This window comes from Triturus cristatus, chromosome 4_1 (genome assembly GCF_964204655.1).
Source record: "Triturus cristatus chromosome 4_1, aTriCri1.1, whole genome shotgun sequence".
Taxonomy (NCBI): domain Eukaryota; kingdom Metazoa; phylum Chordata; class Amphibia; order Caudata; family Salamandridae; genus Triturus; species Triturus cristatus.
Window position 1 is genome coordinate 98,210,660 of NC_140585.1, and position 12,958 is coordinate 98,223,617.

Consider the following 12,958-nt stretch of genomic DNA (forward strand, 5'->3'; position numbering starts at 1 on the left):
GTTGCATGTGCGTTCCTAAACCCCTCATTTTCACCCCTTGAACCCCATCTATTTTGTAGTAAGTATGTCTCATTTTTCAACCACACCCGTATTCCCTCTCACATTTACTACTAAGGGACTTATTACAATGTCGGTTGGAGTGTAGTGAGGGCTGTAGTTTATATACATACATTGCTAAGTTAGCATAACCGCGTTAGATGTTAGAAAGCCATCTGGCCACTTTTGCTGCTTTTGCACACGACACTGCAGTTACATGTTATTATTTGAAAAATGCTTACTCGCCTTTTTCTTCGCATGAGAACTGTCTGTTGTTCACATCCCTAGCCGTGAGCTGCGACCTTGGTCTGAACATTGTGTAAAGAAACAGTCTGGGTCGCCAGACAATGCATGTTTTTGAGTTCAGGTTGATCGGCCCACTATTTAGCCATAACACGCAAGCAGCTGCAAATACCTGAAAGTCGAGTGCTTTTAATATTGCAGTCTGCATGCTTTAACACACATTCTGAAGAAGAGCTTTCCCAGGAGCAGAGCACACCTGATCCTGTGATGTGATTCCACTAAGCTGATCATTACGGTATGGGGTTCCCCATTCAAGCCTAGAGACCTTTTTATTAGTATAATAATATTAGTTTACTAGCGAAAGGAAGATGGTTGTATTCCACTATCATTTGTATTATGATTTCTCCTTTCATTTTCTATGGTATTGTAACAATGCTGATGGTTTTGATTTTAATCGTTTGTCTGCTTATGTTAGCCAAAGTACTGCATCTTAGGACACGAGGTTTATAAAATAAACTCCTTAAACTTTACCGTGTCTTTGTTTACTCTTGTTGTGGACTGACATGAGAATAATTACGAACAGGTATTTCTGATTCCCACCATTCCTGAGAGTACACTAAGTCGCTTGTTCTGGGTTGTCTATACATTGGGACCTCCGAGATAATACGGATAACAAATGGGACACTGATGATGGTCGGATAGGGGTTCTGGGTTCTGAGGTGAGTTTTTGGTACACCACAATTCACTGAGGTCCTGGTTTCCTGTGCATAGTTCTGTGCATGAGCAGAATCCCTGCAACAGGAGTTGCCTCCGACTGACAACATCTCAGAATTGGGACCGACCGACCTCCGGTGGCGGTCCCGACCACCTGATTATGATGCGACCGAACACTGTTTGGTCGCATACATTAATTTCTCTATGGGAGCATGTGCCATGGCTGTAAACCAGTCATAATACAGGCTCACATCAAGAAACAGGTGTGTGTGTAAAACCCCGCACCCTGTGGCAGGCACCCCATAGCGCCTGCTACATACCGCTGTCCGTGCAGGTAACAGCGGTTGGGGGATAGGGCTGCATGGGGTGATTCAGAGGAACAATGCAGAGTAAAAATTACAGAAATATTAAATTTTTCCTCTGCATCGACCAGTGGAATACTCCATCCGGCCCCACTGCCCCACCGCTGTTACCTGCATGGGCCGCGACTGCCTGCCACACAGTGCAGGGATTTACAGGGGGGCACCCTAGGTACCCCCTCAACCACCAACTGTAGCCGGCCGAGGCAAGGGGGACCAGCGGGGTCCCCCAAAGTCACTCTCTGACAGCCTTTCAATGTTGGAAATGCCAGCACGGAAAGGCTGTTGGAAACCGTCATCCTAATTGTGATGTCGGAAACCACAACCATAAAGGAGTACAGTGCGGTTCCGACTGTCCGGCTGACTCTGAGAGCCATTCCGGACGACGTCAGAAAGACTGGCCAGTTTCCGCTCAGACCACCAACATCGTAATTTGGTTATCGGAACGGGAACTGACCGTGTCGGTCGGAAAGCCTCTGAACCCTCGACGGATGCTTTCCGACGCAGTTGGAGGCTTTCCGACTGACATCGTAATCAGCCCCAATCTAGTAAACTTACAAGTGTAAGTATCTCCCATGGAAAGAATGATAGAGGTAGAGGTGGAGATTGACACATAAGTTTATAGGGCCATATTTGTGTAAGCTGGAAAAATACAAATTTCATCCGGCTAAATCACAATTTCCTTGTATTTATCCTCCCCCAAAAGGGCTGCATCTTAATAAGAAAAAGAAACCCAGATACAGGCAGTTCTGGAGTCATCTACACTTTTCTGTGCAAATGAGATGGCCAATTCTTATGTTTCAACAGGTTCCTCTAATAGAGACATTGGAGTCATAAAGTCATAAAGTATATTTTGCCAACAATGCCTCGTACCAATGGCTCATGTACTCTTACAGAAAAATATTTGGTGGTTTTGAAGGACCCTACAATCACACCTCTTCGACCAGAGCAGGGACACTCTGAATATTAATGACAGATGCTGATCTCCTGGTTAATGCATTATTATGTGATAAACACACAGCACAGCACAAGCGCATACCACCCCAGTGTGTTCTCTTTGAAGAGGCAGTTCAAAATCATACAACATAATAACAGAATAACATCTATCACCAATTCAGAACTAATAGGGGTTAAGAAAAGGATCTACAAGTGAGAACCAACTGAGGACAGGTTTCAATTCTAGGGGAAATGCAGGAATTCACAAGAATAGTGCAGTCCAGACTCTATGTCGTCTAGGTATTTCTTGGCCCACAGCGGTGTGCTAGGTACAAAGATTCATGATACAGTTGAGTCTGAAAATGAAACGTCCAGCTGTAAGTGTAAAAAATGTAATTAAATGCAAGAAATAGTAACGTGCCTAAAATCTGGGCACAAATTCAGGAAAATATTAGAAATTTCCCTTTTCAACAATACCGTTCTTCCAGTGTGTTTCAAACTTTGTGTGCAAGTTATGAAATGCAATTCCTTGTGATCCGAGGTCGTCCGGCATCTAGTGGGCAAATTAAGCAGTTAGGCCGATTCTGACCCTAAAACGTACATGCTCGGGAGCTCTGCTTACTCGGCGTGAACTGCTTTCTTGCCTTAGAGCGTTTCATGCCACTCACCGGCACTGTGGCGGCCATCTTTGAATGACTTATTTTGCAGAACATGGGGTGCGTGCTGAAAACCAATAAAACAAGCATTTGCAATGCAATAGGTCTCGCATTTGCACGCGTTTAAGCTATTGGCATTGTAAAGGACAATACCTTTTATTTATGTTTTCAATACCAATACGTAAGTAAAAGGCATTGTCATTTACAACTCCAGTGGCTCAAATTCTTGCAAATGCGAGACCTTCTGCATTGTAAATGCTTGTTCCAGTAGCACCCCTAGTTGAGTCTGACAGCCCTAAATACCTTTGGTCCCACTTGACCAATGTAAACCAGACTTGGGAGAAGTCACCATCCAAAATTCAAACTTTCAGATTTGCAGATTGGTCGAAGAGGTTACATGTCAAAAGGGCAATCTTAAATCTAGTGACATTTCCGAGTCAAATGGAAATCGCTGAACCCAAAATCCTGTGTAAAAATGCCTTTCCTTGGCTTAGTGAATATTAATTTGCTTGCTTTGTAAGCAAAAACCTTGTGTCCAGGGTGCACGCAGTATGGCCGAAAACTTTTGCAAACAGAAGACAATCCTTCTCTTCCAACAGAAGTTGGGGATGCTGTATACACGTTGCTTTGTTAGTTATTGAAAACATTTGCAAACATCGCTGTTTGTAAACAAAACAATCAAAACGACACAGAATGCCCATGCCCTGGTTGGCCGAAATCACACACCGCCCAAAACACACATATATGCCACAAGTCACGGTTGTTGGACAATTAATATACTCCAATGTTTGCAAGCATCAAACACAGCACAACTTAGAATTGACGAATCCAAAACCTAGGCAGGCCCAACTGTCACACCTACACAAAACACATACAAGACACAAGTTATATTCGGTCCAAAAATAAAGAATACTACAATGTGACTAACATAAACCATATTGACAAAGTTGGTGTGGGCGAAGTTCACACAGCAGTGGGCCCAACTGTCCCACCTACCTCAGACACATACATGCCACAGGCTATGATGGGTTAAAAAAACACAAGCCATGCTGTAGTGTAAGGTTCTTGAACATCCAACAAAACATATCAAGGAAGTTGGGTGTGGGAGAATCACATGCCGTGGCAGTCCCAACTTCAAATCTGCCACATAAACACACACAGCAGTCAAGTTGCTGTGGGTTAATAACAATAAATAAAACACAAAAAGTAAATGTAGGGCAGCCCCTAGGCCCCCAACTGACACCTACAGGTCGCAAGTTATGATAGATTCAGTAATATCAATGTACTCATATGCAAACCAAAAACATCAAACAAAGATGTTGGGAGTGAATCCCACACTCTGGCAGCCCCGCCCTCATGCTCACCACACACACACAAACACACACACACACACACACACACACACAAGCCACAAGTTAGGTTGTGTTCAAACATAATACATACTTCTCTGTCCACAAACATGAACCAGAACCCATCAATAATTAATGGAGTGTTTTAAAAAACACTCATAAAACAGAGTTTTATGGCCTTTGATTAAACGTATGCCAATAGTGTGCGCTAACTTCGGAAAGAAATATCACTCAATAAGAAGTTCGCTGACAATATAAAAACAAAATAATAATAGAAAAAAAGCCAGACACGCTGCATGATGTTTGCAAACACCTAAGTGAGTAAAACAAGAAAGACAAGGAAAATAAAAAATCAATATGACGCTCGCTATTATAAGAGCCCTGAAAGTATGAAAACAAATGCAATTCCCTGAAAAGGGTTAGGAGAAAGTGCAGATTTATCAACTATTAATACTGGGTACAACAAAAAACAAGTCTTAATAATCACTAAGCTACGTGCACTATGTACAACAGCGCCACATGAACTACTCGCACAGAAAATAACTTTCCTCTGTCCAACACCTGAATCTGATCCCACTTCTTGCACCCAGCAAGACTTCTCCTCATGCCTTACATCCAAGAACCACATAAAACACACAAAGGCCGCAGCCTGCTCCAGGACCCTTAAGTCGTCTGAGAACAGCAAAACAAAGGGAGTTAGTAGAACATATGGTAAAACGACCTATCTCGAGACCAACACCTTCCACACAGCAAACCAATCCCAACATACAAAAAGTTCCCAATCTCCAAATCACCCCCGAGACCACAACTTACAACAGCCCGCAGCATTCTTACAGTTTCTGCTCCTTTCACCAGGTCACACCTTAAGCGCTCGCCTCCTTAACACCCACAGTGTTCCTACAACCAGGAAGACCCTAAACAGCCATACTCCAAGCTCGTACTCGCTGCTACCAGTAAGTACACCAAGCTTACACTGACCAGTCTGCTAAACGTGGTGATCCTTCTTATCCTTAAAACAACAAGACCGTACCTCATCAAACACTGTGCCCCCCTTCCGCACCGCTGCCCCTCACACACAAGTAAAGTCCCTGCCCAATCTGCGTCCCCCAACACGACAAACCCCGCATGATCCCCTACTGATGCGTGCACCGAACAAAGGATACCAGAACCGAGGACTGAGCTGCTTCTTCTTCCGCCCCATGTCGTCCACGTGCCGAGTCCTGCAGAGAAGGGGCAAACACAGAGCAGGCAAGATGCAGCCGCCAGCAGGGAGCCGCGCGTAAAGAGCTCACACTCCCAGATTGCACCGCGATCAGAGGAAAGGCGGAGAAGTGGAAAGTAACAATAAAGCAACAAATCACACAGGTGCCAGCTGAAATATTATGCATGGCGCCCCACGCCATGTTGTTGTAATGAGGGAAGATTAGCTCACATCCAGGGGCGGGACGGCAGGGAGGAGGAAGCACAGGCAAGCTAAAGATAAAGCGCGCCGTGCTATTTAAATATTTTAAAAAATAAGACATTAAAAGGCGCATGTTTAAAACAAGAAGTACAAGAGTAGGCGGCTGGAGCAGCAGAGCCGGCGCGGCTTCCTGTACAGGCTGGAAGACCTCAGCCTACAGAACAACGAGGAGCGAGGGGCGCGAACCAAGCGCCATGGAAAAAAACCCAAAGTAGTGCCTACATTCAAAGATGCCGTCCTGCAGCGCAAGTTCACTGTAGTTGATCGATGCTGCTTCCGCCAAAAACGAAAGAGAACGGAAATGACGTGACGGACCACCAGCCAACAGAGAGCACGTTAGGAAGAGCAATGCCAGATTTCACCAATGGTAAGTGAGGAGGCAAAGAGAAATACAATGGGTGGAGTTTAAATCGTAATGCTAATTACTTAATGCCTCGTAGAGGCAGCGCATGCGCTGCCTATGCGAGACCTAAAAAAGGCCATGAACAGTAACACGTTGTTGCACTATACATATATATTTATATTTGCTTATGAAAGACTGTTAAAAGACTTTGTATGCTAAAAATATGTTGTGCATAAGACTTAATAAATATTAGTGTAATGTGTATAAAAAACATGTTTGAGTGGCATTAAGATCCTTACAAAAAGACTTTCCTCGTGCTGGTCTGTCCACAGTAAAATGAGGATGAGTGTAATGTAATGATGTACATGGTCCTTAAAATGATTTTTCAAGATGGATACCCAGTTTGTGCATTAGTGGCGTCTGTCTGCCCCTGACTTATTCTGTGCTTTTTGTTGGCACTTACACTCACTGTAAATAGTCAGCCTCCTGTGTTCCTCTAAAGCTATGGACCAGCCCCGGTTGCGGGCACCCAATGCTGCTCGCGGGCTGGTACCGGCAGACTGACACGCCCGACCAGCGCATCTTCAAGATTATCTTCATAGGTGACTCCTGCGTGGGCAAGACTTGCATGAGTTACCGCTTCTGCGGAGGGCCCTTCCTGAAGTCCAAAGAGGCTACAATCGGGGTGGACCTCTGAAAGCCTGCCCTTGACATTGACCACAAAAGAATTAAGGTGATTAGAGTCTAGGTAAAGAAGGCTCCGAAGCACATCCTGTCTGCAGTAAGAGAAACTGAACTTAATAAAGAAAACAGTGCTCACAGTCTAAATAACTCGTACCATGTAACAACCGAAGTAAAAGGCCCAGTCACCATGGGAGGTGACAAATGAAATGGAGGCAGCACAAAGGAGGGACTAACATGCCTATTTTCGAATCAGAAGACAGCTTTTTGGACAGACAACGACACAAGCCAATGGCAAGTATGGGAAGAGAGTGGGTGGTGCTTCTATTTGCTACTCCACCACAACAAGTCTCGCAGAGCAGCACATGCGTGCGGAATCAGGCTCGACCTGAAAACGAAAGTGACAAGTACATAGACAAACAAGAAGAGAGGGCGGGAGCTAATGCTGTGCAGGTGAAACTTAAAAAACGAAAGACCAGAAAAGGCACTTGTGCAGTGTTTTCCATGTCTTGTTCCCTCCATTATCTTCCTGACCTCTGATACCAAACCTATAAAGAGCAGTGGCTGTGATACCAAAGGTCATGCAGAGGTACCAACTGCTACCCCGGCAACCTGAAATTGATTACTGCATGCTCTGTCTCGACCCAGGTCTCTTTGCATACTTCTCTGGTATGAACAAGAGGATCACTGGTGGAGTGACATGTAGCGAAAGAGTCCCACAGAAAGTCAGATTTATAAGGAGTCGTTTATAATTTTTAGTATTGTAATACAACAGTAAGCTTTCAGCTAAATGAAGATCCTCTTCTTGTGAGTTTTAAGAATCCCTTTCCCCCACTCAGGTAATAACATTATACTGTCAAATGGTAAGTATTTATTTAGATTCTCCATCTATTGTAGCCGATTCATATTTATATGCAATATTGAAACGTGCACATTTTTCAGTTTATCGTTAAATATTATTATGCATTTTTCACTTTAAGTCCTTGTATTTATAATCTACTCTTACATTTGACTAATAGTCTTTTGTATCCTAAAGCTTTAATAGGGTCTATTAGCAATATTCATCATTAGATTGGATAAATATTATTATTATTTAGAAGCTATTGCTCTCATTTTCCTATATTTTAGATATATACTATGTATGCTATTATCATTGCATATACCAGTTTTTAAGGTTTTCTCTTCCCCCTCTCTTTTCTTTCTCTCTTTCTCCCCTTCTCATATGGTCTTCATAATTATTTATCTATTTACATATTTAAATATATTTATATAACTTATCCAATTTTTAGAACATTTAAGTCATATCTGCCTATTGTTAACTTATTTACTTATCCATTGTTAAATGAGACTGATGTTATTGATTCTATATGATGTAATTTTATGAAAATTTCAATAAAGAATTATAACACAAAAAAACTGTATTATTGTTTATTCTCAGCTATGTAAGATTTGAAATCATATACTGTCAATGTTAGTGCAAAATATTGAATGTTTGGCGATTTTGATGAGAAAACAAGTCCAGAGTAAATTGCCAAATGTCACTTTTTCTTTTTTGTATCGTATATTGGTGAATATGGATGTTTTTAGGAAAAAATATTTCCAATTTTTTCAATATATTTTAATTAATCTAAACAATGAAAATAAAAGAGATGTTTTTAATGTCTGGACAACAACAGAGAGGAAGTTGTTCTAGAAATAGCTGATCCATATCATTCATTTGTATCTGTTTTAGACACAAAGAAGATTTTGACCACAGTCAGAAGGGAAGAGAACGTGGTAAGTGTAATACAGAATTTTATGCCTTATCATTTGAAGGAAATTAATTATACAGTCTCAGATCCACCTGCCACACTTTGAGAAGAATGAGGCTTGTGAGGAAATGTCATTATATATATGGTGTTGGTTGTGCAACCTCACTGTGTATTATACTCACAATATCATCTTGGGTTCAGTCAGATTCGTCTGTAAAACCTTTAGCTCAACACTGGGTAGTTGTGCTTCGAGCAGCAAGACTTAAAGAAAGTAATAGGTTTGAAGCATTTAGAACTACTAAAACAAAAAAAGTAGTCCATGCAACTCAAAAGAAATCCAGCACAAATTTATAAAAATAGAGTATATTTTTATGAATTTTTAGACATCAAATCAAACAAAATTCACAGGTGGGTTCCAAGCATTGGCAACTGCAAAGTTTGGAAACTATGTAAAACTTTTAGATAGTTGTGTTTGACTACTGTGGCCCAATACAATATGGGGAAGATCAGGGGCGCAGGGAAAATGAGGAGGATTTGGACAGTTACCCTTGCACCAAAGAAGTCTCAAGTCTAGGTCCAGCTGCTAAGGGAAAACCTCCATATACTTCAATAGAGTGATCCTGATGTAAGGGATGTAGGACGCTGAAGATGCTAGAAGATTCTGAGGATGCTGTGGGGTCAACCGAGAACTTCCAAGGGCACTCCTTGGTCCAGAGTCCACGTGGAGTAACAATGGGCACAGGGGTAGTGTCCCTCAAAGTTATTTTTGGTCCAATGAGAGTCCAGTTGCCACTGGACTACTGGCCTCCCGTCACAGCGAAACCAGCTGTTCTCTTTGGTGACGGCTAGTCTCAGTCTTGGGTGACCAAACTGTACTCTGATGGCTCTCCCAAGTCCTGCATATTTGGGTGCAACTTTAGAGCAATAGGACTTGGTTGCCCAGGCTTCAGATCGACAGTCTGTGATGATCAGGCAATTGTGGCTATTGACTCACCAGATTGAGCTTCTTCAGCTTTTGTGGCCCTAGTACTGTAGCAGGAAATCACCTAACTGACTCTTGGATTTCTCCTCTTATGTTTGGGGATCAGGAGTGACTTTAGCACAAGACACACAATTGTCTGATAAAGGGTGACATACCCTGGAACCGGACCTAGGATGCTTGTTTCCGGTCCAGGTAGGACCTTGCTTGGCAGTTCGGTCTGGACTGTTCCCATGAGGCACAGGGTCAAGACTGATTTGCATATGGCTGGGTCCAAACTGGGGTGGCATAGTGGGCTAAAGAACAATGGAAATAACCCATATCTCTTGACTGGGGGAGAATGTTTGAATCAATCAGCATTCCGTCCTTCATTTGTTGCAGTTACACTTTTCGCCCTAAGTGGGATGGGTATGCCTAGGTGTGGGTCCCTTGTTCACTGTGCCACTGGATTCAAGCTAGCCTGTCTGATGAAGGGTGACATACCCTGAAACCGGTCCCAGGATGATTGTTTCTGGTCCAGGCAGGACCTGGCTTGTCAGTTCGGTCTGGACTGTTTCCATGTGGCAAAGGGTCAAGACTGATTTGCATATGGCTTGGTCCAAACTGGGGTGGTGTAGTGGACAAAAAGTGATGGATTTAACCCAGACCTCTTGACTGGGAGAGAAAGTTTGAATCATTCAGCATTCTGTACATCATTTGTTGCAGTTGCACTTTTCGCCCTAAATGGGATGGGTATGTCCAGACATGGGTCCCTTGCTCACTGTGCCACTGCATTCAAGCTAGCCTGGCTGATGATGGGTGACATACCCTGAAACTGGTCCCAGGATGCTTGTTTCCGGTCCAGGAAGGGCCTGGCTTGGCAGTTCGGTCTGGACTGTTCCCATGAGCCACAGGGTCAAGACTGATTTGCATTTGGCGGGATCCAAACTGGGATGGCGTAGTGGGCAAAAGAATGATGGATTTAACCCAGATCTCTTGAATGGGGAGTGTTTGAATTATTCAGCATTCTGTACATCCTTTGTTGCAGTGACTTTAGCACAAGCCAGGCACCACAGGCACAGTCCTCTCTCTGCTAGCCAAGGGATCAGCAGGTGCAGTTCAGCAGTTTGTGCAGCCTTTATTGTCAGGTCCAGGGAACAGCAGGACAGTGCTTCTTTGGTCCTCTCTCCAGTCTCTCCAGTCAAGATGTGATCTGAGGTCTGGCTGCTAGGGAGTCCCATATCTATGCCCAGAAAGTGCCCATGGGGAAGAAGGGGCTATGAGCCAATGGGCTACCAGGTTTCCTCCCACCTGATGATGTCTTCCTGCACTACACTACACTACACTCCCACACTACACTATTCTGCTCACTCTAAAGATGGTGGATCCCTTCTCTTGGTGTTGTGGTGCTTCGGAGACCAATGTAGAGGTGTGGCTACCTGAGGACTTCATGCACACGGACAAAATTGATTGACAACTGGCTTCCCCTCTCTCTCCCCATGCCAGCCTGTCTACCTGAACAAAAGAGCAGCCACTTTTGTGTGTGGTAACCATTTGCCCTTCAAAGGTGGCTTGCCCTTTAAAACTCGTCTTTTGGGCGCACACCCTCTGTAGCTTCCTGCAAGTAAGAGATAGAACCAATTCCAGTGGCAGGCCTCAATTGGCCCCACTCCTGAGAGTTATTCACACTTCTCCCTTGAAGGGCAAAAGGCTGTCTTGTGGTCATCTTCTGCAGAAACATTTGGCAACAGAGTGGCAACTTTCTAAAAGTTGTATATACTCAAAAGTTACATTAAATTTAACTTGAGTATGAAGTCTGGTTTTACAATTAATTTGATGCCTTGTAGTACCAACTTTAGTATTCCCATTCATGAGTTAGCAGAACTGAGTTGTCAGGGTGGAATCCTATACTCACCAATGAAGCAACTAGCCTCTCTCGCAGCGACAATTTAGGGTTTTTACTGCCAGAACATGTAAAACACACCTTCTACTTTTTGATATTTACTGCACCCTGCCTAAGGACTCAATAGACATACCTTAGTGGTGACCTATATATATATATATATATATATATTAAAGGAGGACATTTGGGCTTTGCCATTATTTTAAATGGCAAAGCAAGTTAGCAGATTAAACTGCTCTTTCAGGCTATAGTGGCAGGCTGGAAAACACAATGGGCTTTGTCACACTCAGGGTCGCACACCAAATGCTGCAGTCCCTGGGGGACACTTTAACTTGTAGGCCCTGGGTACCCCTGGTACCATGTACTAGCACTGGCACTGAGATTTAGTTAGCAAGCCTCAGTGCACTCTCAGAGTCAAAAATTAGCAGCATCAGTCCAAAACTTTGGGGGTGATCATGCAAAAGAGGCTTTTCCCCACATGGCTCTGTAGAGAAAATGCATCTATTCTGTATTCATTTTTCCGTTAGTTAGCTAACTGTATCCACTAAGAAAACTATGTTTTCACAGAGACTTTTTCATATTCAGCACACATGCCCCTCACTCTTGGGAATCAGTGTATTGGAGCAATAATGATTGATTGCAATTTACAATATAGATACGTTGTTCTATATTTTAATAGGTAAAGTCTGCTAGATTAAAAAGTGCAACTTTTGTTCCTGAAATCTTCATGCTCTAGGGGGTTGGGGTAAACAATATTTTTATAACCGAAATCTAATATGTGTTCAGGGAATTGAGAGATGATTATTTTCTTCCAAGAATCACACTTTAGTAATGTGTTATTTCAGACATGTATCTTATCATCTTGTAAATCCAGCTTGGCTGCACAGAAAGGTTTAAAGGGAGACTCATGGTTTGGCCCGTGACTATTTGACAGAGGCTCAATTTTGTCTTCTGGGAAAGGATCGCTCCTAGGCACAACGAGGCTAGTGGCATAGCATCAGGTTATTATAACTATGTCTTGGAGCATACATCCGCTATATTGCTCCTTTCTACTTTGCTTGCTGAATCTGGGAGAAGTTGGACTAAAAGGACTCTCATCACTACCAGGCCCTACAAAAATGTACATTAGTCAGTAATATGGTGGGTGGAAAACCCTCTGATTAGAAATACCAACTGCCTCTATGGATATGCCTAAGAAGGTTAAAAATGGAGTTTGGACATTTTGAGAGACGAGCGACTTGCGTCCATGTCAATAATGCAGGTGGTGAATTTAGCATCAATGATACAAAGGATATAAGAGGCCTTCTTTTCTGCTGGTTTTAGGGTAAAATTCAGCATAAGGACTAAGTCCGGGAGGTAAACTCAGCTTCTCTCGCGGAGTTTGTGGAGTTTTCTGCACTCCGGGTTATGCGGAGTTCGCGGAGTTCAGAAAAACTCCGTGTAGCGGAGTGGAGTTTTTTCCCTCGCTCACGTTCATCAATGTCAAGTTGGCAAAAGTGAGTGAGGAAAATCCACCTCCCAGCGAGATTTTTCCTCATTCTCGATCGTGAACATCAAGTTGTTGAGC

The 12,958-nt window shown here is 43.2% G+C and overlaps 1 protein-coding gene across 2 annotated transcripts in view; it reads left to right on the forward strand.

Annotated features, from left to right (window-relative positions):
- LOC146839641 (uncharacterized) overlaps window positions 1-12,958 on the forward strand; it is a 712,826-nt gene that overhangs the window by 652,192 nt on the left and 47,676 nt on the right. For both annotated transcript variants that reach the window (XM_085650377.1, XM_085650376.1), the window contains one exon: window positions 8,512-8,555. In XM_085650377.1, the coding sequence (XP_085506503.1) occupies window positions 8,512-8,555 (44 nt within the window). The remainder of the gene's footprint in view (window positions 1-8,511; window positions 8,556-12,958) is intronic.